General features: G+C 51.5%; 1 protein-coding gene across 1 annotated transcript; it reads right to left on the minus strand.

Annotated features, from left to right (window-relative positions):
• Positions 1–3404: 3404 nt before the first annotated feature.
• KANK4 (KN motif and ankyrin repeat domains 4) lies at positions 3405–25181 on the minus strand. The gene is given in 12 exon segments (XM_054515835.1): positions 3405–4887; positions 5496–5696; positions 7250–7392; positions 8734–8953; positions 9319–9406; positions 9935–10141; positions 11427–11538; positions 12475–13792; positions 13794–13943; positions 13945–14288; positions 15572–15650; positions 25162–25181. Coding segments are annotated over 11 exon segments (2889 nt in total). The 5' UTR covers positions 15588–15650; positions 25162–25181; the 3' UTR covers positions 3405–4797.
• Positions 25182–27893: the final 2712 nt, after the last annotated feature.

Here is a 27893-nt window from a genome sequence, read left to right on the forward strand (position 1 = left end):
AGGTAAAGTGATTGTGCCAGGGTGGAGCAGTTAATGTCCCTCTGCCTGAAACACTGGAGAGAGTTAATTTGATGTCACACATGTATAAAACATCAGTTTTATATTTATATTTATATCATAATAATATTTAATATATAGAAATATTTATATAAAATATTTATATTTATATATAACATCAGTTGTGCTCAGCGTGGATGCATAATTCCATTAATTATCTTTCCCCACAGGGTCACATGTCTCGATATCTGGTTTGATGTCCTGGTTAAACACTGCCATGGTCATTGTTACCCCTCTTAGTGGGGTTTGTTCCCCAAGATGCCCCTTCCTGTGATAGCTGCACCTTCTAGGATGGCAGCAAATCAGAGAGATCTGTGTTCTGCAGCATCCCAAATGGAAAAGGAACAAGGGTCACCCTGACCTTGTTTTTAGCCTTTTCCAGGTGGGCTCTGAGGGCTCTGCTGCCTTCCCAAGTCTGGTGGGTGTGAAGCAAAGTTTATTCCCAATTCCTGCACAAAAAGGGGAAAAATGCAGTGGTAGCATAAACTCTTTATTCCCTCTTTATTTAGGATCACAGAATCCCAGAATGGTTTGGGTTGGGACTGATGTTAAAGCTCATCCCATTCCACCCCCTGCCCCAGACAGGGACTTCCACCACCCCAGGTTGCTCCAAGCCTGATCCAACCTAAGGGATTCCTGAGCAGTTTAAGAGCTCATGAGGAATGTTATGCTTTCCAGGGCAGATATTTCCATATAAAGGTTTACAGTCCCATTCTAGAAGAAGGATGAGATAATCAGGGTGAAGATTCCTGGCTCTGCAGGGTAAGCACAGGGGCAGGGCTGGCTGCTGGCACATCCCCATGGAGCCACTCCAGAGCCCAGGCAGGGAGAGCTGCCCAGCCCGATCACGGCTCTGAGCGTTGTGCTCTGGATGCTTTTTCTGCTGAAATGGCACTAGATGGAGCAGTTGACAAAATATTGCATTTCTGCAGCCTTCTTGCAGGGCTGGAGGCCCAGCCAGAGGAGCTGCCCCCAGGGATGCTCTGAGCATCTTCTCAGCCCAGCCCAGGAACGACAAACTGCCAGACTGAGCTGGCTGTTTCCCCTGTGAACAGGGAGAGCTGCAAAGAGGACACACCTGGCTACAGTGACAGGAGCTTTCTAGGAAAGGGAATCGTGGCCTGTCCCACTCCTGCTGAGAGCTGCCCTCCATCCTGGCAAAAACAGGGCAAGTTGTCCCTTCCACACCGAGCTGTGGGGACAGGACAGGGGCCAGCTTGGCCCCACTGACCCCAGAGCAGCAGAGCAGTCAGCAAACTGCCCTGCAGAAAGAAACCTGCCTTTGCTGCTGAGAGTATTACATTATTATATAATAGTTATAATTATTGTAACAGTTGTATAATATATAATTATTATTAAATAATTATTATTATTGTTATTATTGTATTATATAGTATGATCTAATATTTACAATAACATAATAGTATAATATATCATTATACTATTATAATAGTATAAATTATAAGTATATACTTATAAGTATATTTAAGTAATATATATACTTATATAAGTATATATAAGTATATAATATATAATTATACTATTATAAATTATAATTATACTATTATTTATATATCTAATATATATTATAAGAGTTTATATATATCTAATATAAATATTAGATATATATAAACTATTATAATATATAACTATTATATAGTTATATATTATATATAAATTATATATAGTTATGTATTATATATAAAACTATATATAATAACTATTATATATATATAAACTATTATAATGGTATATATAATAGTTTTGTTTCTCCTGAGAACATTAAATTCTGCTGAGAGCTGCTGCACTGGCCCTGTCCAAGCTGCTGGTGGGGCAGGTTCTGGCTGATAATCATCTCAAGAGGAGATGTTTCTCTTTGGATGGATCCTGGAATGGTTTGGGCTGGAAGGAACCTCAAAAGATCTTGCAGTTCCATCACTTTCCACTGTCCCAGGCTGCTCCAGCCTGGCCTGGGGCACTGCCAGGGATCCAGGGGCAGCCACAGCTGCTCTGGGCACCCTGTGCCAGGGCCTGCCCACCCTCACAGAGAATTTATCCCTGATCTCTGATCTATCCCTGCCCTCTGGCAGTGGCAGCCATTCCCTGTGTCCTGTCCCTTGTCCCCAGTCCCTCTCCAGCTCTCCTGGAGCCCCTTTAGGCTCTGGAAGGAGCTCTGAGCTCTCTCTGAAGCCTTCACTTCTCCATGCCCAGCTCTCTCACCCTGTCAAGGCTGAGCACTGAGGTGCTGCAGCTGAGACCCTCAGAGTCCCCTCTCCTCTCCTTGCAGCAAAAGAAAGGGACACGCTGGAAATGCCCATAAGGAGAGTGGAAAAATTGTGTTCAGCCAAGCTCCTCATCATTCTTTCCCCTCACAGCTGATGGGCTGCTGGATGCTGAGCCTGTAAAGATCATTAGATTAATTCCTTTTCTTGCCGTGACTTCATTGTCTCCATTGGTCTGCGCAGTGCTCGCACTGGGGGTGTGTTTCTCCTTGCCTATATTTAGTTTGATCTCTACAGTGATACTGGAATATATAAATTGAGGCTTGCTCTGGCTCTTTGTGGCACTGAGATCCCACAGATGATTTCTTTGTGCAGTCTGGTACTTTGACAGCAGGGATTTTGGGCACTGGGAGATGCCAGGGGCAGCATCAACCCATCCATGATCCCTCAGGGTCCACATGAGCAGAGGAGCTGCTCCAGAGGCTCCTCCTGGGGGAGCTGCTCCTCCCTGGGGAGGTGGTTGGGAGGGCAAAGAGGAATTATGAGGCACAGAAATGAAAATCAACATCCTGGGGGTGCATTGACCAGCCTGGGCTGCAGGGATGGGAACAGGAGGGAAAAGGGGCAGGGGAAGGCAACAAACTCTGGGATGCCTCCCTGCAGAGCTGCAGCACACCCCAAACTTCCCTGTCCCCAAATCAAGGGGAGGCAGGCACTTCCCAAAGCCACCCTGATGGTTAGCAGAAAATCCCCCCACATTTATTCTGCTGAAACAGGAACTTTTACCTTCCTCAGGGAAGCAGCAGGAAAATTCCTCTCTGCAAGTGTAGATCCAGAGCTGTCAGGGAAAAAAACTCAGTGAAAACTGTCAAAAAATTGTGTTATGGCTCTTTTTGTTTGCAGCTGGGCCTGGCAGAGATGCCTGTGCTGGCTTTTGGACACAAATTGGGGGAATTTGTGCAAAAAATATCCCACCTTGGCATATCTGTGCAGGGACCCCTCTGGGGATGTGGGGGGTGTCACTGATCTGAAGAAAAGCCTCAACAATGGCTGGTTTGGTGCTGTGCAGGTGTGGGAAGTCACCCCAGAAAAGCCACAGCCATGGGGACAGGAACACACACAGGGAAAGGTTTAATTCATTTTATTTGTACATAAAGGAGGCATTTTGGGTTATAGATTAAAAAGAAAATAAGGCAGATAGAAGTTTGAGATAGAGAATGCCTGGACTAAAAATGTGAAGAAAAGATTGAGCAGATGGCAGATTTCCATGGCAAACAGAGGTCAGGGCTGTTCTCCCCTCCCTGCAAGGATGGGGGCACAAGGCAGCTCAAGAGACATTTTGTCAGGATGTGAACTGACTGAACAACAACCAGAGTGGGCCAGAATTTACTTCTGCTTACAAAAATAAAAAAGTAATTAGCTAATCAGGGAAATGTGGGTGTGCTCCACCAAAGCCAAGGGAGGGCACCCACTGGGTCCTGACATAGCAGAACAAGAAAGTGGGGCCTGAGCCCTGCCTCCCTCTCTGTCAGCAAAGGGATTTAAGAAAAAACCCAGATTTGGGGCGATGCTGGACCCTGTGGGTGCTCCATGGTGGGGGAGACCCAGCACCCAAATCACGGCTTGGCTTTGCAGGAGGAGTTTGGGAATATGAAAACTGAGCAGAGGCAAAGCAAGGAGCAAACACTGCTCCAAAAGGCATCTGCCAGCAAAGGCACTGCACAGAGCTCTTGGACAACACCACCACACCCTGGGCTGGGAATCTGATGGGACTGCAGTGCTTGCAATGCCCTGCCCCACCCCACCGCGATGCAGAGCCTGTCAATGGGCTGCACTTCCCCGTTAGCTCAAACTTAATTAGGGAAAAATAACAGCCATATGGTAATTCCAAACCCAGGCACAACAATGTCTGCCTGTTTGGGTCTGGCATGCTCAAATATTTTCCTAGAGCATTAATTTTTAATTCTTGCATCAAACCCGCATAAGCAAACATAAATAGGATTTTATGCTTTCCATAATCCATCCAGCTTGTGTTTGTTGTTACATACACTGAGCAATCGCTGCCTGCCACTACTTACAGAAGAGCTGATAATAAATATTAGGACACAAACTTACAAGTTAAATGAGATACAGTTAAGTAGTCGATTAAAAGGACACCCATAACCTCAGATTACAAAGAACTAAGTATTGCTGCTCTAATGTGCTTTTCTGAGGAGAGGAGAGGAGAGGAGAGGAGAGGAGAGGAGAGGAGAGGAGAGGAGAGGAGAGGAGAGGAGAGGAGAGGAGAGGAGAGGAGAGGAGAGGAGAGGAGAGGAGAGGAGAGGAGAGGAGAGGAGAGGAGAGGAGAGGAGAGGGTCTGGAGTTGTTTGTGGCACAGATCAGGGCTGTGAGTGGGACGAAGGAGGACAATCAGGCACAGGGAGCATGATGTGGACGGTGCAGGGAGCTCCTGCCCTGTGGCCCCGCTGCATGGCCCTGCCCCAGCAGGGATGCTCAGGGAGGAGTGCTGGCTCCCGGCTCACACCGGGAGGGAGGGGCTGAGCTCGATGTGAGCTCGCAGGAGAGCAGCGATGTCCCCGTGGGCCAGTGACAGCGCCGAGTTCCCGCCCTGCAGGACACAGAGGGGACACATCACCGCCAGAGTGAATCCCTGCTCCGTCCCCAAGCCTTCCCTCCCTCCTTTCCTCCCTGCCTTACAGTGAGTCACCATCCCAAACCCCCCTCTGGGCCCCAACCACACCAAACTCAGCCCAGCTGTGCCTCTGCCCGGCCCCAGTGCCCTCCTGCACATCTCAGATAAAATTATGGTTGAATTAGAAAATAGTTCCATAATTCCAAATGCAGCCCTGTGGCCTGGCAGGAGGAATTTCCACCCACTCCCAGCCCAGCCCCATCCCACACATCCCCATGGAGAGGCTCCATTCTCAGGGAAGAGTTAATTGCTGCTAGTTTCTTGGAGCTGAAGCTCTGCTGATTCCACATGCCCAGGATTTCATCTGGTTTTTTTTTTAGGGTTACACCAACGCTCCTGCCCAGCCCATGGCTGTCACAGCCACCCCATCCACAGCCCAGCAGCACCAAAACCAGGGGTTTTGGTTCAGAAAATGGACTGAAATCGGCACTTTTCACTTCAAACCCACCCCTGGGAGATTGCTGCCCGGAACAGGAGATCCCCGCTGAGTTTCCCCCGCCTGCGGTGATGCTGTGGAGCCCCACCTTGTCCGTCAGCGTGACCAGGCAGCCGGGCTGCGCCAGGAGCAGGCGGACGATGTCGGCGTTGCCCTGGCGACAGGCCACCATCAGCGCCGTGCTGCCCTCCTCGTCCTGCAGGTTGACATCGGCCCGGCACGCCAGCAGGGCTCGCACCATGTCGTCCCTGTCGTGGCTCACCCCCAGCATCAGCGCGGTCTGGCCGCCCTGCAGGGCCACAGGACAGGCTGAGCGACCCCTGCCCACCTCCTCCCACAGCCCTGCTGCTCGGAGATTAATTATAATAATAAAATAATTAAAATTAAAGTAAAAATTAATAATAATAATAATAATAATAAGAAGAAGAAGAAGAAGAAGAAGAATAAGAAGAAGAAGAAGAAGAAGAAGAAGAAGAAGCAGTTTATATATTATGATCTGATAATATTTACAATAATAAAATAATAGTATAATATATATTATTATATATATAATGGCATAATAATATATAATAGTATAGTATATATAATAGTATAATATATTGCTAAAATACATTATATAATATATTATTATGTAATAGTTATAATATAATAATTGTTATAACAGTTGTATAATATATAATTATTATTACTAAATAATAATTATTATAATATATTATGATCTGATAATATTTACAAAAATATAATAATATAATATATTATTAACATTATTCATATATATAATGATATATATAATAACATAATATATAATATAATATTATGTATAACATAATATATAATATAATATAATATAATATAATATAATATAATATAATATAATATAATATAATATAATATAATATATATGGTATATATAATAGTATAATATATTATTACAATATATTTTATAATATATAATATATTACTATATAATAATTATAACAATAGAATAGCTATAATAATATTGTAATTATTATTATATAATTTTATGTATTATTATTTATGTATTATTATTATTATTATTATTATTATTATTATTATTATTATTATTATTATTATTATTATTATTATTATTATTATTATTACACATATAGAATAATTGAATCATTTAGATTGGTCAAAGCTCTCTAAGATCACCAAGTCCAACCATTCACCCAGCACCGCCAAGCCCACCACTAACCCACATCCCATAACCAGGTATCATAACATTGCATGTTATTATTGCATGGTACATGCACTATAATTATTCCTATTATTATTGCATCCTATTGCACGTTGTTATCAAATCCCCTGGGGCTCCCCAGCAGGTGTTGTGAGAGGCACCTGTTCACTTGTGGAGGGCCCTCGCAGCAGCATGGCCAAACTGCCCAGCTGCCCCCAAATGTGGCTTCCCCAAATCCTCCTGGGCACTTTATTCAGATCTGGACTAACTTTTACAGCAGTGTGGGAGCAGAGATGGGTGAGGGCACTCTCGTCCCTAAACCAGAATGCGTGACTCTGATGAAGCTCACCAGCAAACCTTGAGCTCCCACACCCTGAGGTTCACCCCTCGCTTCTCATTTCTGATTTTTGCCTCAGAAAAACTTGTTTGCAAAATTTCCAGCTTTTTTTTTAGTTTCTCCATTTGCCCCAGCTGTCACACCCCTTCCCAGGGAGCTGCTGGGTGGCCACACTCAGATAAAGTTTATTTTGGAACGTTTGGGAAGCAGCAACTCCCACCCCATTCCTGCTGCCGAGCCTCAGCCTGGCACTGCCACAGAAGCTAAGGAACCCAAATGACTGCCCCAGCAGTTTCCTGTCACACACCTGGGCAGCTTTCAGGTTGACATCCCCCTCCTTCAGCAGCCTCATCACCACCTCCATGTCCTGGCGGGTCTCGGGGGCCGCCAGCGGCGTCAGCATCACGGCCGTGTAGCCAGCACGGTTCTGCAGGTCCAGGCAGCACTTGCCTGCAGGGGATGCATCCAGCCCGTGGGGGATCACCCAGAGGGAACAAAAAGGAAAGAGGGACTCATACAACATGGGACACATTCCCAGAAAAAGGAGTTATTCCATAATAATACAGGACGCGGATTTATCTGTTTTGAATATCCAGGCTTGTGAGCGCAGCATTAAACGGCCCCTGGTGCTCCAGTTAATTACAACTGTTGAGGTCAACTCAATTAACTTTGAAGACCACAACAAATAGAAATTAACGGGGGATAATTAATGCCTCAAGCACATGCTGGTTGGAGCTGTGGGCTGTTTGCTTTGGCTCCAGTGGCAAGGGAGCAGCAGAGAGACGCCCATCACCCAACGGGCTTGGAAAACATCCTGGCCCCGTTTCACTCATTTTTCACTTCAAAGAGCCCATTTCCAGCTCCTCCACGAGGAATGAGCCGTGGCTGAGGGTGAGGGCTCGGGTCCAGCCTCACCCTGAGGAAGCAGCTGCCTCAAACCCTTCCCTCCCCGCGCCTCTGCGGCAACAATCGGGTTATAGATGTGTATGATAATCTGCCATTTCCCAAACATTTCATGGATTGTCTGGCCCATGAGAAAAGGCCAAAGTGCCTCTATTCTCTCAGAGCACGAGCACATTTTTGCCCTGTACAGGCTCAGCTGAGATTTTTGTTCTTTCATTGCAACACAAGCTGAAAGTTCAATAGTTTAACATGGGAGTTTTTCTACAGTGCTGGGGAGTTTCTTATGCTCTCAGGGGTCTGATCCTCCTGTCCCAAGCCGTGATGTGGCTTTGGCTGCTGCAAGAAGCTGGGGAGCCACCCCATCCCACCTGGACCGGGGCCATGAGGGACATGCCTTTGGATCCAGCAACCCTGAGCCATCCCAAAGTCAGGCTGCAAAGCCCCCAGGATGTGTGAGGGCTGTGATGAGCCTTCATGGCAGCTGGGACCCCTGATGACATCCATGGGCCCAGAGCTGAGCTGTGGGGGAGGATGCTGGTCTTGAGGTCAGCCAGGTCTCCTGGATGGACCTCAGCCCCATCCTTGCACTTTGGATGGATCTTGGGCTCCTGTTTTTCTCCTGGATGGACCCTGCCTCCATGTTTGCCTCCTGGATGGGGCCCTTGCAGGTAGGTGGCTGTTGGTCCTCAGCCCCACCTCTGTCCCACCTCCTTTAGCTCCTGACTGAGCTCCCTGGGAGGACCCTGGACCTCCTTCAGTGTTTGCCATGTCTGGGACCGTTCATGTCCCCCTGTTCCCCGTGCTGCCATCCCTCATGGGACCACGACCCCGTGGCAAGGGCCACTGCCACAGCCAGAAGCCCTGGCTGAGCAGAGTGGCCGTTCCTACCTGTGTCCAGCAGGAGCTTTGCAACTTGGAAGTTGGAGTGGGACACGCTGTAGTGCAGAGCTGTGTTGCCATTCCTGTCAGGCAGGTTCACCACGGTCTCCAGGAGCTGGGGCTGGATGTCCCCCAGTGCCTCCAGGTACGCTGCCACCACCTCTGGCCTGGAAGCCTTGTGGCTGGACACCTGGAACCACTCCTGGGAGATGGAGCCCAGGACAGGCTGCTGCAAACACAAAGTGTCACTGTCACTGTCCCTGCAGAGCGGTGGCTGGCCCAGCTCCTGGCCCCACCCCGGCAGCACTCAGCCTGTGGGTTTGTGATTGCTGCTGCAACTTGAGGGGGAAAGGAATTTCCTGTGGTAACTTGGATGAGTAACCAGACAAAGCCTTCATCTTTTTTTTTTTCCCCCCTCCTCTCTTCCTTTCTTTTTGGCTGTTCTAAAACTGACTCAGATGTCACCTCACCCCCCTCTCCTCACAAAGCTGTCCAGAGCACAGCCTGCAATGTGCCACAGGGATAATCTCATCCATTAAAACATGAACAGAGAGCATGAACCGTGTCTGAAACGGGACTGGGAAATATCTGTACCAGATGCTGGTTGCTTCTGCTGCTGATTTCTGGGAGGTGTTCACTGAGGAGCTGGCAGGCAGCAAGGAAATCTTCAGAGGGTTTGCATCTAAAGGGAAAAGACTTTTGTAAATCCACCATGGAACAGGAGATATTGAACCAAGTAGGAGAACACAGGCAGATTAGGTTGGAATATGTTCAACACATTTAAGTGTTTAAATTATGGGACACAAGTTGTCCCATTGACTTGACACAGATTTTAGGTACAAAGCCAAGCACTCAGGCAGAGGTTTAAGCCCAGAATCACAGATTTATGTGGTCAGTTTCATCTATTACAAAAATCCTTAAGGTGGGGTAAAAAAATCTTATTCCTGAACCTGCAAAGAACTTTACCAAAAAACTTTCCATGAGAAGGGAGAAATGAGCTAACTCACCAGACATGACTCAGTGTAGGGCCTGAATCAATCCCCATTAGATTCTGTAGTAACTCAGAAAATATTTAGCTCTTTAAAGCCTTTTCCCTTTCCTGCAGAGGTCACCACTGCTGTTCCACCAGAAGAATTCCTAACCCAGCCCTGCAGTCCCGTGTCCTGTGGCCACCATGGGTCAGTCACCACCCGGTGTCCTGGTTGGTTACCTGTGAGCCTGGTGCTGAGAGCAGGGTGCTGCTCCTGCTGATGCCTCCTGCTCATCATCCTCCTCCTCCTCCTCACACTTCTCCCCTGAGGAAGGCCCTCTGCTTTCCCTTCCATCCTGCTCGGGCTCCACGTCCCCGGCTCTGTCCTCGGTCTCGGTGTCGCTGTCCTCACAGCTGGTGTCCTCTTCACTTGACGTTGTCTCGTAGCTATTTGAGGACACCAGAGGTTACTCCCTCCTTCCCCAGCCACAGCCACAGGGCCTGACCAAGGCTCATTGCCCCCAATGGGCCTTGGGTGAAGCCCAGAGTGACAAGCAGCAAGTTAAAAGGTCTGAGCGGCGGCCGAAGTCGGGGTTAGTCTTTGTTTGGCTCCTTAAGCAGCAGGAGTGTGGCAGAAGCAGTTAATGAGCAGCAGGCAAGGTTACTTCAGGGTTTGGAGGGATGTCCACAACACACAGCCCAGGCAGGGCTGAGAGCTGCCTCCCTGCTGGGAGCTGCTGACACGGTGGCAGGGTGACAGCAGCACGGCCCCCGTGGCAAGGAGGGACTCGAGGTGGCATCGGCAGCCTCGAGGAGCATGAGACAAAAGCTGTGTTTGCACAGCTTTTGGGCTGAAGTCTTTTGGGCTGAATCCATCATTCCAGCAGCCCTGACAGACATCTCTCCTCTGGTTGTCTAAAAGCATTAATATTAATAATGTCTTCCACAAAACAGAACGTTCACTCGGATGGACCCCAGAACTTTCCTCAAAGTAACCAAGACTCCTCCAGTCCCTACAAGTTGTAGCCATTTGGCATTTCCCAGCAACTGGGAAGTCAGGGGAGCAGGATGTGAGCAGAAAGCAGCACCCAGGCTGGCACACAGAGCTGTCTGCCCAGCCCAGGGACAGTGACACGTGTCCTGCACTCTCCATGCCAGCACACATTCACCTCAGCAGGAGGTGCTGCCTCTGCTCAGCTCACAGGCCAAGGAGTGTTGGATATTGGACACACCTGGAGTGGGGAGCACAACCTAAGTCTCCTTCACGCCAAGGTAATCCCTTATTCACCATAAAAGTCTCTTCTCAGGCCCTGCACCAAGTGCTGTTGGCTTTGCTGGAGCGTGGGGGCAGGTTAGTGGCAGCGTGCTCACCCAGGCAAGGCTGCTGGCCTCCTCCAAAACCCGCCAAGGGCAGTGGGAATCTTGCCAGGGAATCTTCCCATGGAATATTCCCACCTTCCCCAGCTGGGTTTGGGATGAGGCCCCAGGAGAAGGGTGTGCAGAGAGTGTCAGTCCCCAGCATGTCCCTGCTGCTCTGAACACTGCATCACCCTTCCTTAAGAGGGTTACTCACAGGTGATCAGTGCTGCATTAAAGAAGGGAGAAAAGAGGCTCTGTTTCAACTGGCCTTTTAATCAGGAGGGGAAAAGAGGGGGAAAAGAATGACTTCTCCAGCGATACAGAGGACATTCCAGGTTAAAAGGCAGCTTTTGTCTTCTGAATGGATGCTTACCCACCATTTACCCCAACAAACTGGAGATTCTTTTTGGTCCCATTGCCTCCTGCATGGAAACCATAACCTTTCTTTTTCATGATGGATTTAAGACTTGTGGTTGGAGAGTTTTCTACCAAAATACAAAATAATAGATTAATTAAGCAGATGTGCCATAATTAGCAATAATTATTCCCAACCTCTAGCAACAAGCCACAAACCATAATTGTAAGCATCTTACTTCATCTTATGAGAGTCTTTTGATGTCTTGCAAAACTACAGATGCAGCTGGCCACAACCTGAACCTGCCCTGCCACCTTTAATACAGGTCTCAAACATCTCCAGGTCACTGGGAATATAAAGGAAGTGACTGGGAATTATGTATTTGTCCTATGAATATAAGGAGATTTTACTGGTTTGGTTTTTGGGGTTTTTTCCCCAGTAGTAATGTATTGGAAAATTCCTATATAAATCTGCTATAATACTACATGGATGAGTTTTTCCACTGGACTTTGAATAGTGTCTATATATTAAGGAATAAGTCACTTATCTATTTGCTAGTCCCTTCCCTCCCTCCCCCAGAGAACAGGCATTGGATTCCCATCTTCATATAAGCTAAAATTATTTTAGATGAAGGTCTGTGAGTGGGGACAGGTCTTTTCCCAGCCTGGTTGCTCAGTCAGTTTGACTGGTTTGGGTTCTGGAGAACTCCACACTGATTTACCCCAGACAAGAACCAGCCTGATATTCTTGCAAACTGAGATGTGCAATCCGAATAAAAAGAATGTTTATTTGATGGAACAGCCACCGGTGTGGCAGCTTTTGGAAGCTGATCCTGCATATAAACGAGCCACTGCTTTCTGAGCTCCTACATATTTTGTTTGCTTTTTTCCATGTCAGATCCATAACCTGTGCCATGCAGAAATTTGCTTTTCTCATCATGCTTTGTCGAGACTATTCCTGATCTGACTGACAACAACTGTTCCACCACATCCCCCCTGCTCCACGCTGGAATAAATGGGAAAAGATTTGGCCTGGGCACATCGAAGCCTGTGCCAATATTATTTACCCAACTGTTGATAGTGCGTGTTGGAATTCTCCTTATCCACAGGGCCTTGGGAGGAGTAGGCAGAGAGCAGGGAGTTCAGGGAATTAACTAACTGGTTCTGGATGGAGCTGAGCTTGGAGGCCGGCTGCTTGATGGCACTGGCCAGCTCAGGGTACCCGTGCTCCAAGCACAGCCACTGCTCCTGCAGGAGCTCCTGGATCTTTTTCACATATTGGCCAATGGGGTCAACAGCCGGGAGCTCCTCATGGCCAGTGGCCCCTTCCTCCTGCAGCCCTTCCCGAGGTTCATCTTCTCCAAAGCCCGCCTTGCTCTGGGCCGCGCTGGGGCCGAGGGAGTTCTGGTGGTTCTGGTTGTGGTCTCCGGGGTGCTCGTGGATCTGCAGCTGGCTGAGGCAGGGAGCAGGAGGTCCAGCCTCCATGCTGGCCTCACCAGCACGTCCCTCTGCCCGAGCGCCTGCCGGGGCCTGCTCCCTGCACGCCTCCCCGGCCTGGGCTCTGAGGCTCTCTGCCCTGAGGGTGCCGCAGCCGATGGATCTGGTGGACAGTGGGATATTGACGTTGATGCCCTTGTCCTGGGCCTGCCTGAGCCCTGCCACCTGGGAGAGCTCGGTGTTCACGGCGGCGTCCAGGCGCTGCAAGGCCCCGCTGCTCCGCCGCCTCCGCAGCTCAGCCTCCCTGGCCTTCTCCTGCCACAGCTGCTCTTCCAGCTCAGCTTTGGAGCTGGCCAGCAGCTTAATGCTCTTCTCCTTCTCCTGGATCTCACGATTCTGCTGCTCCAGCACTGCCCTGACCTGCTCGAGCTCCTCTTTCTTCTTGGCCAGCTGCTCCTCCAGCTCAGCGACCTGCTGCTTCAGCGCCGTGACCCCGCCGGGCTCTCCATGCTCAGGGGCTTGGGGAGCACCGCTCTCCTTGTCCCCTCCAGCCTGGACATTCCTCTCCTCACCTTCCTTCAGCACGTTCAGATCCATCTCACTCACACTGAGCCCCCTTTCCACAGAGTCCACGCTCTCCTCCGCCAGCCGGAGGGCAGCCGGTGCCGCTGCCTCAGCCCTGGCCAAGACGGAGCCGTCGGCAGCATCGCCCTCCTCGGCCCCGCTCTCCACCAGCACCTGCAGCTGCTGGCTCTGCCAGGGGGGCTGCAGGGGCAGAGCCCCGCCGGGCTGCCCCACGGAGCCGTCCCGCTCCATCTCCCGCGGCGGGGCTGAGGCGCTGCCCTCCGAGCTGGGGCGGGAGGCGCTTGCGGAGCCGGGCTGGCCGTGGCAGGGCTGCGGAGGGCTCCGGAGGGGCGAGGGTCCGGCCGGGGGGCTGTGGCCAGGGGGGCAGCGCCTCGGGCATGCTGGAGGTTCGCAGCAGCTGCGGCCGCGCTCTCAGCGCGTCCTGCGGCCGGCCCAGCTCCGCCTGAGGCCAGCCCAGCTCCGCCTGCCGCCGCGCCTCCGCCAGCAGCGCCTTCCTCCGGTAGCTCGGCTCCTCGGGAGCCTGCCCCGGCCGGCAGCAGGGCCCGGGGCGGCTCCTCGCCCAGGGATGCCTTTCGCTGCGGGAAGGAGCAGGTGGAGGTCCAGCTCTTGCTGGGAGCGGCGGTGGAGCAGCCGCGGGAGCCGCTCTCGGGCAGGCTGAAGTTGCGCGGCAGGGTGTTGAATTTGGGCTGCTTGGCTCTGCGGTGGATGTGCACCCTCCTGATGGTGTTGCCTTTCTCGATGTCGTCCACGTACTTGAGGAAGTCCAGGTCCAAGTGGAAGCCGTAGGGTGTCTCCAGGGAGTAGGGGAGGCTGCGGGGCTGCTCCCTGTCCCCGTCGGGTTTGGGTGGCTGGCCATCTGCTGAAACACCCCCCCAGAAAAAGAAGAAATTATCGAATTTTGGAAAAAAAATTGTTTAGAGCAGGGGGGAGATGTTTATTCTCTTTTCATCTCGGCTTTGGGCAGGCAGCTCATTATCACGGAGGCTCGTGGTGAAGCTGTGCAGACACACAGTGACACGCACCAAGCTCTGATCTGGTTTTCCAGAGGTGCATCAGGTAATTGTTGCACTGAGGAAGCCAAAAATTTCCTGAAATCATGGCTCTAATTGGCAATTAAGCAAACAGCAGGTTTTGCAGGCAGAGCTACGTGTCTGTGTAGGTACAGAGAGCTGCCTGGTGGATAATAAATCCAGCTCAATGATAGAATGTGGGATCAATCTATGACAATGACATTCTTCAAGGCTTTTAGTTTGGTTTGAACTTTTCAGCGGCATAAGCAGCGCACACCAAGCAGGAAAATCATTGCCCTGCTTCACCTGCAACCACCAGGTCACAAATTATTCCTTGCAAATGACGGCTCTGGGCAGAGGCTGCTGCTCAGAGCCGCAGCCATGCAGAACACGCATCCCAAGGTGACTGGCTCAGCTCCCAGCACAGCTCCTAACTGAGGCAAATCACCACTAAATGGGTGTCACTGTGTCTGCCCACCCAGCCAGCACAGGCAAACAACAGCTCTCCACCAGAGTATCCCACTTTAACACAGCCACCTCCAGCCTGCAAACATTCACAGCCCCCAAATTTCCACCTTGAGGGTTAACAGATAAATTTCTGCACTTTTATGCAGCAAGTCCCTGAAATCGCAGTGGTTTGGGCTGCTCTGCACCTCTGAGCAAACAAGTGAGGAGTAGGAGGCACCAGGGCCCATGGCTGAGCCCTTTGTCTCCACCCTGGAGACAGCTGGAGAGGACCAGGACACTTGGGAGCCAATTTTGGTGCTGCTCAGCACAGAGCATCACTGAGATGCTGAGATGCTGCCTGGGTGGGAAGCAGCACCTGGGAGTCAGAGGGAAGACACCACTGGGGTCATCCCAGGGCACAGGAGCACAGCTGGAGGGTGGGAGCAGGGATCTGTCACAGGGTATGGGAGGACAAATACGTGCTGATCTAGAGCTGGGACCTGCTTTTGCTGGGGTTTTTAAGAAATCTGCATAATAATGAATGATGGATTCTTCACCTCTTGGCCCCACATCTACAGAACAGGTTATTTACAGCATTTCTGGTAAGGAAATTACTCCAGGGCTGGTTGGGCTTTTTTTTTTTCAAGGAATAAATGAACAAATAAACATCCTGTAGGCTCCATACCTTCTGTCTTCTCCATGGTGGGGTCTAACTGGGCTGTCACTTAAGCATCTTCTGACAGGGCCTGAGGAGTCGCTTCACCCTTGAAAAAAGAAATGGATACTTCTAATTTAATAAAATAACACACTCAGCCATGTGAACTTCATCTCTCCTTAAAGCCTTACAAGCCTTCAAAGGCCACCCCCTCCCACTTCCCATCTTCTGCAGCCCAGTGGTGTCCAAGGCTTTGAAGCTGCTAAAATCAATAGCTCCTTTTCCAGAGGCAACAACTTGTGCTTGACAGACACATCCCAGGGAGCTGGTCCTTGTAAAACATCCCCTGCATTACAGAGGGTTTGACTGCCAGCGAGGACAGACAGACATTTGGGATGGCTTGAGATCGATGGCACAGCCGCCTGTGAGCTGGAGATAGCCAACATGATAAAAGCTCCCTGACAACAGGGATATAAACTACACACAGAAATGACCGGTTTGCCTTTATTTTAAAATCCACAACGAGCAAAGATTCAAAATTTATGTTGAATCTCATTCAAAATGACAGCCATTCCTTCAGAGCATGTCCCTACTGTTAAACAGAACCTCCACCAAATTGCACTGAAACACACACAAATTGCTTTCAGCTCAGGGAACAACTTCAGGTGGAGATCTACCACAGCCAACAGTGAGATCTTCACATCATTTCTGGGCTGTGTTACCAGAAATGGTAACACATTCCCAGCTCCTTCCCATCACGTGGGCACGGATGAGACCCTCCTGGAGCACGAGAAATTAAGGCTGGGAACGACCAAGAAAGGTCCCTGGGTGAAACTTCTCACTTCCAGATCCTTTAGAAAGGCACAGGGAGGAGGCATGGAAGGGTGAAGGAGGTCGGGGCAGTTGGAGATCACAGCAGGAGGCTCCCTGGCCTGTGTGAGAAGGACAGCAACGCTCCAAGTGAGAAGGTCTGGTTTCAATTTCTGCCTCAGAGGATGACGTGGGAGTTTCCTGAACAGTAGGTTGTTTGTTTACGATTCTCCTTACAGTATCTAGTTTGGTTCCTGGCCAGAGACGGCGCAAAAGCTGCTTGGAAGTCCATCCCTGCTCCTCCAGTGCATCCCTGAGCTATGCAACACTCTCAGGGCGGGACCAGCAGCACAGAGCCTGTGCTGAGCCAGCCCCAGCTCACACCCATCTCATGGACCAAAACAACAGAGTCTGAACTCATTTTCTGCATGCAGAGCTTTGCCTCAGTGAGGGCTCCAGCACCTGACCCCAGTTCCAGAGCTCCCCAGGAAGGGGCTCCAGCTGACCTTTACCAAAGACCAGCTACAAAATGAAGTCAAATCCTGCTGGATTGTTACCACAGGACACTGCCACATCCCTGGAAGTGTCCGAGGCCAGCTTGGACAGGGCTCTGAGCAACCTGGGATGGTGGAAGGTGTCCCTGCCCATGGGATGAGGTGATCTTCAAGGTCCCTTCCAACCCAAGCCCTTCTATACTTTGAAAGATCAAAACCTTTTAAAGAAACAATCAATCAGTTGTCAATCCCGTGGGCATGTTTGTGGTCAATGTAGAGTCCTTGATGGGAAGTCAGGAAGGTGCCAGCCCAAGGAGAACACCAAAGCTCTCCAAAGCTCCAGCAGGGTCACAGAGGGTCACGTTGATGCCCACCCAGCACCTTGTGAGCTCCTGGAAAGCTCCTCAAGTGCTCTCCAGTTAACCACGCTCCTTCTACAAAGGACAACTCCTTCTGTCTCCTCCTGCCAGAGAACAGCACGTGCCAAAACAAACACCAACCTCTTTCTCAAATGTTGTTTCTTCCCCTTAATTTTCCGACTGCAGCCAATTCCAGCCTGACCAGCTACACTCCACTCTTCTAGGTCATTTATTCAGAAAGGGGGGGGGGGGGGGGGGAAGCCAGTGAATAGGATGGTTTTTAATATCTAGATAATGACATTTGGATCATTTATGAGCTGGCTGGGTCCCAACTCTGCAGCCCAAATTGATACTATGACTACTCTCCTTTGACCAATCTACTTCAAAATTGCCTCGTAAAAGGATGCTGAATGTCCCCAACCAGCTTGCTGATGTTCTCCTGCCCCCTCCGGGGCAGCTCAGGCATGGAGAAGATGGCTTAGAGCCAAAAATGTGCCTCTTTGGACCCCACAGCCAATCTCCCATGCCTGTCCCCAAGAAAAATGAGATTAAAATATGAAGTCATCTGCCAGAGGTAGCAGACCCCTACACCCAGGGTCCATAATTTGAGGCAGGGTAACAGTTTTAGGTGCATCCCCATCCTGCTAAAACCTGTTAGCCTGACCCTCTGCCAAGTTCTATACTTGCTGAGTTTTCTCTGTTAAATGAAATTGAAGAACATTTCTTTTTCCCCCCATGCATCGCTGATTCCTACCTTTGCTACACAGAGGGGAGGATTAATCCAGATTGGAATTAGGCTGTTTTTCTCAAGGCAGGAATAAATGCATACAGAAATGGAAACGGAGAAGCCAAATATGTGAGAAGGCAACAGCACAGAGCGAAGTGGTTTTATTCCCGGGGGCAGGGACAATGCACTGTCTTTTTAACCAGCCTGGACTCAAGCACTGGCTCTTTACACTCACATTTAACCCCTCTTTCACTCCATCCCACTTGCCAGGCAAAGTGAGCAGCTCCCCCATCCACCCCAGCCAGCAGGAAGGAGAGCACCATGACACCCCCAAACATTTGAATTACAAATTAGCTCAACCACATACCACAAATACCCCACAAAATCCATTCTCCCAGAGTGTCTTGCTAGTAATTTTAACTAGGAAACAGTTAACCCTGAGCCTATAAACAACAAGATAACCCACCAGCACGTTAGCACAGTCTGGTTAGCTGTAACACAACACGATCTGAGCTCTGCCTGTCTGTTCTCCTGCACTGCAGCAGCGGCTCCAGCACTTCGTGGTGAAAGGAAAAACTGGTTAGCAAAGCATTTTGTCAGGTTACCTGCTCAGGCTGGCACCCACAAACGCCCCGGGGAGCAGCAGCTCTCGCCTCCCTCCAAAGCATCTTCTGCCACGCCGGAGGCGGCAGCGGAGGGCTCGGAGCAGCGAGCGTGGTGTGGCTGCACCCCAGGCTGCTCCAGCAGCTACAAACTTGGTCAGCTGAGCTGTGACCTTGCTCAGAAAGCAAATACAAGTTTAAACCAAGAAGCACAGAGAGGGATTGATTTTCCAACAGAGCAGCCCACGGCTCTCGGATGACCTTTGCGAGGACAGTTCAATCCCGGTGCACAAAACGAGTTACTTTTCCACAGAATAGTTCTTTTTCCCAGAAAACACAGAGTACCGAGCGCTGCCCGGGCTGTCGAGGGGGGTGCTGCCTTATCAGGGCTGATAATTGAAGAGAGAGTCAATAATTAACGGCGGCGTTGCTGCTGTACCTGATGCTGCGGCTGCAGCCCTCCGCATGCTGCACCTCCGGGCTGGAGCATTAGCAATTCCAGGAGCGCCTCTCCCGAGGAAACGCAGCCGCGGCTCGCCGGCGGCAGCCTGGGGGGAGCTGCAGGAGGGCTCCGTGTCCCCAGATCCTCCGTGTGGAGCAGGCACAGCCCCCTGTCCCCTCTGGCCGTGCCCATCCATCCGCAGCGCCCCGCACGGCATGGGCGGCACGGGCAGGGGGTGTCCCGGTGTCCCCGGGGCGGGGGGGGACAGTGGCACTCTCCCTATCAAACTCTCCAGCCCTCGGCTCTGGGGTTATCCATCTGAACTTCCAGCGGGCAAGGCAGGGTCAGCTGGCAGAGCAGACACTGGAACAGGCTGCCCCAAGAAGCTGTGGCTGTCCCTGGATCCCTGGAAGTGGCCAAGGCCAGGCTGGATGGGGCTTGGAGCAGCCTGGGACAGTGGAAGGTGTCCCTGCCCATGGCAAGGGGTGGAACGAGATTTAAGGGCTTTAAATCCCTCCCTCCCAACCCAAACCAGTCTGGGATTCTGTGATTTTGGGCAGGGTGGCTCAGTGATGGGCAGAGTGCCCGTCCCAAGCCTGTCCTGAGCTCCTGCATTGGCATTCCCCTCGGGCATCCTGGATTGCTGCCCCTCCAGGCTGGCAGCAGGGACAAATCCCTCAGTCTCTGCACTCAACTCGCAACAGCCTCATGCTCGCAAAGGCCGAGGGGTTCAGGGCTGCAAAACGCTTCCAGGGCTGGGAAAGAAAATCCTGGGAAGTGAAGGCATCCCCTGGGAGCTGGGGGCTCTGCTGGGGGCTCTCACCAGGGACTCCCATCACTGAGCAGCACCAGCACCTTTCCCATGGCTGAACGAGCAGCACAGCCCGAATCTCATGCTGGGGAGGAAAACCACATCTTGTGGCTGTGTGAGAGCAGAGCTGCTGGCGCTGCTCCAGCTCCCTGCACCCCCCAGACGGGACTTTAACACATTAACTTTGAAGAAAAGCAGACAAGTTTTGCCTTTGCAGGAAGCAGAGTATCTGGAGGCACAGAAAGCCGGCAGTGTTTGTCCTTTTGCCAGCCCTCCCCGAGGCACGGATGGGTTAAACTTCCTACCCGAGGAATGAGAAATCATTGAAATTCTGCCTTTCCCAAACTCTGCCTTTCCCACGCGGCTCCGTCCCACACCGCGCGGGGCCGTGGCTTTCTGCTTTCACAAGCAATTACTGAGCCTCAGCTTCCAAACCAACTCCAGGGCACGCTGGCTCCTTTTCCCTTTTCTGCTGAATTCCTCTGCTTTAGTTACGCTCGTGTGTCTCTTCTGAGCACACTCTGCTGCTTGTGTTCTCCAGGCAAAGCAGCACGATGGGAAAAACACACGTATTTCTATATGATGCTGATTTTAAAGGCATTCTGAGAGAATTGTTGGGTTTTCCCACTGGACAGAGCTAGCAGGAAGCTTTAATTTGGAGCATTTCCTCATTGCAATTACCTACATACGACCTACAGTTGTTCCCACATTTAATCCCTCCGGAACTGAAGAAGTCTGTGACCCCTTAAATAAGCTTTTAATCGGGAGCTACGAAGGGAAGGAGTCAAAACACGCAAATTAATTAATTATGGGCTGGTGCTTGATGGATTTACATCCAGCCTCTGATAGCTTTGCCCAAGGGGGTTGCTGCAGGGTGGGCAGTGGGGAAGGGGCTCACCAAGATTGTTCCCCAGGCATGAGAACTGAGGTCATGGCCTGAAACTGCTGCTGCTTCACATCAGGCACCGCAGCTGCCGGGGGGGGCTTTGCTCTGCTCCCGTGGATGAGAGGAACCAGACGGCTCTGAAGTGGCTCAAGAGCCATCCCATCCACCCCCCTGGCCACCACTGCTGCCTCCCTGGGTGCTGGCAGGGCCTGCTGCCCTCCCCTCCCCACAGAGAATCCCTGTGGGATGGCAGGTTTGGGCTTCATCCCCTCTCCTCTCCACCACGGGTCCATTCAGGTTGGAAGGGACAACTGAGATCATCCAGCAGGGTCATCCCAGAGCATCCTACTCAGGAGTGTGTCCAGAGGGGTCTGGGATATCCCCAGTGAAGGAGACTCCACAGCCTCTCTGGACAATGTGCCCAGGGCTCGGTCACTGCCTAGGGAAGAAGTTCTGCCTCATGTTCAGGTGGAAATTCCTGGGCATGATTTTCTGCCCATTCCTCTTGTCCCATTGCTGGGCACCACTGAGCAGAGCCTGGTCCATCTGACACCTCCCTTTGGATACTTATACCCATGGATGGGGTCCCTTCTCAGTCATCTCTTCTTGGGACTGACCAGGCCCAACTCTCTGAGCCTTTCCTGGGCACGGAGATGCTCCAGGCCCTTCCACAGCCTCCACTCCAGGAGCTCCCTCTCGTCCTGAGGAGCCCAGCGCTGGACACAGCACTCCAGATGTGCCTCACAGGGCTGAGCAGAGGACAGGATCACCCCAGGGTGACCCACAGACAGAGCTGGCCCTCAGCACCCAAAGGGTTACACCCAAACCTGCTCCATCCAGGCGGTCTGGATTGCACAACAACCCGGCTGCAAATGGACATACCAGGAATAAAAATGGCCTCTCGGGGAATATTTGTTGTAGGGATTTTTCAATTCTGTTTTCACTGCAAAGGAAGAAAAATAAGCCACTTCCAGTCTGCTGGGGACCTGCACACGGGTGGGATCTTTGCTGTGATCCTCTGCCCGCTGGCACAGCCATGGGAAGGAGTTTCCCTCCAGCAGGAAAAGAAAGAGGTTTGAAAACTGTGTGGGATTAAATAAATACTTAGTTAAATAAAAGCAGTTTAAAGTCCTGGTTTGCACTGCAAGGAGTTGTCATGAGGTTTCCCAAAGTGAGAGCAAACAGGGTTGCTGCTGGATGAGATCTGAATCCTGGGAGCCCACCAGCCACCTTCCCACGTGTGTCTGGCATCACAAAATCACCACTGCCAGTGGTCCTGTGCCCCACAGCATCCCTTGGAACAGCAGCTTGAGGCAGCTGAGCTGACCCAGAATTAAAGTGGGGAGACCAGACAATGCCAGAGCCACTGCTACGAACCCAGCAGCACCCAGGAGGGAAAGTTCCCAAGCTGGATCCATCCCAGCCTGCAGCCACACCACACGTGCTGGGCAGGCTTCCCTCTGTGCTGAGGCACAGCAGGACTGGATTTAGGATGCAAAAGCTGTTACTTGTGGGCCAAGCCTTCGTCCTGGGCCATCAGCACATGGCTGATGACAACAGGACCTTGTTGCACCCCAAGAGGAAACTCCCTTGGCTGCTGCCTGCCTGGGGCATCTCCAGAGCAGAGCTGGGAGCTGGAAGCAATTTGGGAGTGCTGGAGAGGGACGAGCTCTCCCTGCAACCCATCAGCTCGTGGCTGATGATGGAGAGGTCCAGGCTGGCCTCCCACCCCCTCTGCACAAAAAGCAGGGAGGAGGAGCAGCTGGGGCTGGAGCTGGGGGCTGTGCACATGGAAAACATCCTGGAGGCGTGTGGGGCCTCCCCGGGGTCTGAACCAGAGGGTTCACAAGGAAGCTGAATAATGAACCCTGCACCACTCCATAAAGGAGGGGATCCCTTTCAGCAGCCCCCGGGTGTGCAACCCTTGGTGCTTAAGCAGCCATTTCAGGCCCCCTTCCTTCCCAGTGTCTGTAATAAAGCTGTGTGGACTCTGATTTTATTAAAGCTGCTCGTTGCTGTCTAATAAATGTTATGAGCTTCCTGCCAGCATTTCCATTAGAGACGGGTCAGACCTGGAGGTATCAGATATCCAAACTCTCTCCCTCCTTTCTGGCTTACCAGGAGGGGAAAACGATCACATTCACCCCCTCCTCTGATAACCTCTTTTCTGACTGACCTTCAGCTCATTCCAGCCACAGACTCACAAAAGCCTTGGTCAATTCTTGTGATTTTATCCTGTGCCTTGAAAACTGTGGTGTTTTCCCTAAAGTCTTCTTTCCCAGAGCCAGGTGAGCACAAAAAAGCACCCAAAGCCCTGAAACAAAAGTGCTCCACAGTCAGAAGGCAGACAAAAATCTGAGGTGCCTCGTTTCTAACGTTCACTCTCATTGCCTCAATCCCACAAGTTTTGAGGAAAAACAATGAAACCCTGCTATGGCTTCTGGTCTCTACCTCCTTGACCTTGGGACAAGTCAAGCTTTGCTGCCACTGTTACTGAGTAACTCCCACGTGGTCAAAGTGGGAAATTTTAGGTGCTTTTAGGAAAACCCTGTTGTCTGCATTTCTCTTCTCCTCCCTGGGTAACCACTGCAATCCCCCATGGAGCCACGGAGCCATTTCCCATCGATTTCTGACCCCAGCCAACGAGACTTGCATTGATCACACTCCTGACAAGTTCAAAATCCTCTTCACACAGGAACATTTCTTTTTCAGGCCACCTGAAACCACTCTCCTCACTGGCTGGGGCTGCAGAGAGGGAGGATGTGCCACCTTCCTCCTCTGCTGGTGATTTCTGTGTGGATAATGGAAGCTGGGAGCCCTGGGGCAGCATTTCCCACCTTTCACCCATTTAGGAAATGGGGATTTTCCTCCAGGCTTTTGACCTAGCCTCAGCCCTACACCACACATGGCTGGTATAGTTTCAGCTTTCTCACTTACACCACACTCATCCCTGATGGGCAGAGGAACCAGCTGCAGAGATGAATTTAACATATTCTCACTTTGAAGATGGAGATCTCTGTGTCTGGGTAGGTTTTTCACCATATTTCATATTTCTGACTCCATCAAATTGTCCATTTGGGTGGACATTTGGTATTTTCTTAATAATGACACCACCATCTTTTCCAAGTGCTGTTTAAACCCTGGGATGGGCAGGACTCGAGGCTTCCCAAAACATGAATTCCCCTGAGGTTTAAATAAACAGGGTTGAAGCAGGAGCTCCCTGCAGCCAGTTCCTCCCCACTGCTCTCCCCTGGCATTGTCACTGTGAGGATTTCTGCCCCAAGCCATGGGCTCCTTCACACCCCTGGAGTTGGGGTCAGGGTTTTATTGACCAAAATCTGCATCCCACTGCTCTGGAGCCAGGCAGAGTCACATAACCCCTGTCAAGTGGGGCACCAAATGGAAAATACAATAACTTTCCATATTGACTTTTTCCCCCTCATCAATGGGGCCATGCTCATCCCTGTGGCTGCTCCCAAAGCTTCCTTAAAAAGACCCAAGATTTTTTGATGAGTTGGGCTACAACACACAGCGATGAAAATGCGACTTTTAAAATATTTGGCAGCTGTAAAACCACCAAAGGAGGGACCTGAATTGGCACTGAGCTGGTGAATGAGCCTGTGTTCATCCAGCAGCCAAGTCCCAGGATGTCAACACCACTCCTGATTCAAGGAATGCTTTGAGAGCAAACCTCTCCCTCCCAAAACATTCCCATTCCAGAGGTTCTTTGGTGGGAAGCAATGTCATATTGGTGGCAAAGAAATCTGTGGGAATGGGACAGACCCAGCACTGCATGAGGGGATGATACCTGGGAGACAAAACCTTGCTCACACCAGGATTTTCTGGAGAGGAGCAGGATGTGACCAGGGTTTTCCTGCTCCCAGGGAACTGCACCAGGAGTCTGACAGAGCCCACAGCAGCAACAGGCTCCCTGACACCTCATCTTCCAGCTCCAGGGCTGTTTTAATGAATCCACTCACTGATCCCTCCTCAACCACAGATTCTCCCTGCTCATCAGGCTGTCATTTCAGCAGATATATTTATTTTTTAAATCTTACAATCTAAGTGACAAATAACCAATGATTAACGTGAGGTTACAGGTTTCCCCTCCTCCTTTGCCATCTCAGGTATCATCTCAGAAATCTCAGCTTTTCCCATTTAGCCCATCCAAAATCAAACACAAACCACCTGGAAGACTGCAAAACACATCCAAAGGCAAATGCTGATTTTTGTTCATTGCTGTGGTTGCTACCCTTGCCCTACATGAGCAATGCTTTTGGGTGTTCACCAATTTCATTTGGGTAACACAGCTGAAATATTTAATATCTGGGGTGGCTCTGGACAAGGGAAGCCCTTCCTGCTGGTATCACATCCCAGAGCTGTCAGGAAAACGAGATATCCCTGAAGAGTCCAGACGCACTCCCACCCCTGCAGGGTGAACATCACACCCGGAGCATCCAAACCACCACTTCCTCCATCCCGAACTCACGTGAACTTCCAGCTGACATTATCCAGCCCACGTTCTGCTTCCTCATGGACCACCCAGCCTCTTCTCCAGCTCAGTGATGTGCACCCACCACAGCAGCTCGGCGCTCCCTCCCGATTTCTCCGGGAGCACAGCCCGAGCTCTCAGGCCGGCTGAAATCTGCAGCTGGCCGCTGGGAGCAAGCTGCACTTGAGGAAAGAGCAAGAGCACCGGAGGAAAGTTGTGCGGGGCACGGCTGCTGCCGGCAGAGCTGGGCTACTCAGAATGTCCCGGCAGCGAGCACGGCCGGGGAAAGGCGATGCTGCCTGCGAGGGAGAGCGCTGCCCGTGCCTCCTGCCCCTCCAGGACACAGGGAACCCGGGCACGGCCCCGGCCAGAGCCAGAAATGAGTTTCGGTGCCAGGAGCTGCTCGGTCCGGGAGGCTGGCAAGGAAACGGGGAGAGGCTGCAGGCAGCGGGGGGAGACCTCGCTCAGCCCGGAGGCTGGGCTGGGGCTCGGCTGAGCCACATCTTCAGGGCTAGGCAGGGTTTTATGGTTCGGCTTTGAGGCTAAACACAGCTCTGGGGACTTCCACTGCAGTGCCCAGGGCCTGGGGGCGCTCCCCAGCCCTCACACGGTGACCTCTGGGGGGTCCCTGCAGGGCTCGGAGCTCTCCTGCCCTCTCCCAGCTGCCCAGCCACGCTCAGTGCCCCCATCCCGGAGCCAGGCGTGCTCTGGAAACGCTCCCGTCCCGAGTGAGCCACGGCTGATGCTGGCCCCGGGCAGCCACGCCAGGGGCCAAGAGCCCTGAGCACCCCCTGAGCATCTTTGGAGCACACCCCGAGCATCCTTGGAGCACCCCCCGAGCACTCCCGGAGCATCCTTGGAGCAGACCCAAGAGCACCCCCTCAGCACCCTCCAAAGCGCTCCCACCCATTCCCTGAGCACCCCGGAGCATCCCTGAGCACTTTTAAAACACCCCTTTGACCATCCTCCAGCGCACCCCAGGAACATCCTCCGAGGCACCCCCCGAGCATCCCCAGCGCTCCCCCCCGGGCAGCCCCGGGCACAGCACCCGACCCGCAGCCCCCGGTGCCCGCTGTCCCGCCCGGCGCGGCCGTACCTGCCCGGGCAGAGCCAGCGCGGCGCTCCCGCTGCCTCCTCCGGGAGGGACCCGAGGCGGGCCCGGGCCCGGGGGCGGGGCGGGACCCGGTGCCCTCCCCCGGGCAGCGGGGCCGGGGGCGGCCCGAATGGGCTGCAGGCGGGACAGCGGGAGCCAGGGGCAGCGCCTGATGTGGGAGGCCGCTTTTTAGAATTTTTTTTTTTTTTTAAACTTTCCCTCATGCCCGCTGTATTCGGCTGAACGCTTTATTTATACTTTTGTAGCTCATCCTGTTTGCACAGATGCGGATCGAGAGCGGTGGGAAGGAAGGGAAATCTGCGGGGATGGGCTCGGGATGCAGAAGTTGAAGTGTTTTTGCACCAGCTGTTCTCTGGCTCGGCCATTCAGCCCCGCCCGGTTCACTTCGGGCCCTTGTTCCTCAATGCAATCACATGGAAAATGCAGAGAAAAGGGAATTTGGGTTTTAGGCTTTGAGCTTCCCCATGTGCCCAATCCCCTGTGCTCATCCAGCTGCACCAAGTGAGGACAGGCAGAAATCAGTTTAGTGATGCCAAATAATTCCTTCAGCACTAGGTAAAGCTTTTGATGTTCCTTGTCTTGGAGACACAGGGGCAAATCCCAGCCCTGCTCCAGCTGTTCCAGAGCGTGGGAGAGCAGCAGCTCCAGGGATGCTGGGGCAGCGCATGATCTCCATCTGGGCCAGGAACTCAGTATCCAGTGGGGATGGATGTGGCCCACTGGGATCCCCCCTTCCTTCCAGAAGAACACAAAGACCTTTAAACTCTGACTGGGAACATCACAGGGGCAGATCTGAGGGTTGGGCTCTGACTGCTGCCCAACCACCCAGCAATTCCAGAGTCCTCCTGGCACTGCCCATGCTCCTGGTAAACAGGGAGGAATAACATATCCCATTACCCAGTTCAGGAGTGAGCGGGGCTCTGCTCTCATTTCCATGTGAGGGGCTCAGGTGCTGAGTGGGAGGAACACATTTCCTGAGGAGTCTAACAACAGATAGACAACTAAGGGGAAAGTGTGAGATCCTTCAGGCTTCCCAGGACAGCCCCTGCCTCTGCTGCTTGGGGTATTCTGGCAGTGCCTAAAAGAGAGGGATCATAGTATTGCTTTTGGTTGTGTGTTGTTGGTTTTTTTTTTTTTTTTGCTGGTGGAGGTAGGGAGGTGATTCTGACATTATTTTCTTCTCTCAATCCTGATCAACAAACCAACTTTGATGTGCAGCTGTAGCCTCGATACAGCACGTCTCCTGCTGCTCCTGGGACTGTGCACCTTCCATTACCCATCCCTGTGCTCATCCCAAAGCCATGATGATGCCCGAGCCCTACTGACAACAACAAGGCTTTTGCAGCAGGAGCTTTGGGTACCAACAGGAAGCACCTGTGGTTGCAGATATTCAGCTGAACTTGGTTTTGTTCTTTTTTCCCTGGGGTTAGATTAAAGTGCTCAAAGGTATATGTGGGGGTAAGAAGCTGTGGTGGCAGCTCACAGCACACATTTCTGTAAGTGTGCCTCAGAAAAGCACCAACTACCAAAAACCCCATTTTTGAGGAAACAGCCAAACCCATTTCCCCTTTTCAGTCACTGAAGTTCTACTTGCTCAACAGCCAGAGGAAAAAGA

This window comes from Molothrus ater, chromosome 9 (assembly GCF_012460135.2).
Source record: "Molothrus ater isolate BHLD 08-10-18 breed brown headed cowbird chromosome 9, BPBGC_Mater_1.1, whole genome shotgun sequence".
Classification (NCBI taxonomy): domain Eukaryota; kingdom Metazoa; phylum Chordata; class Aves; order Passeriformes; family Icteridae; genus Molothrus; species Molothrus ater.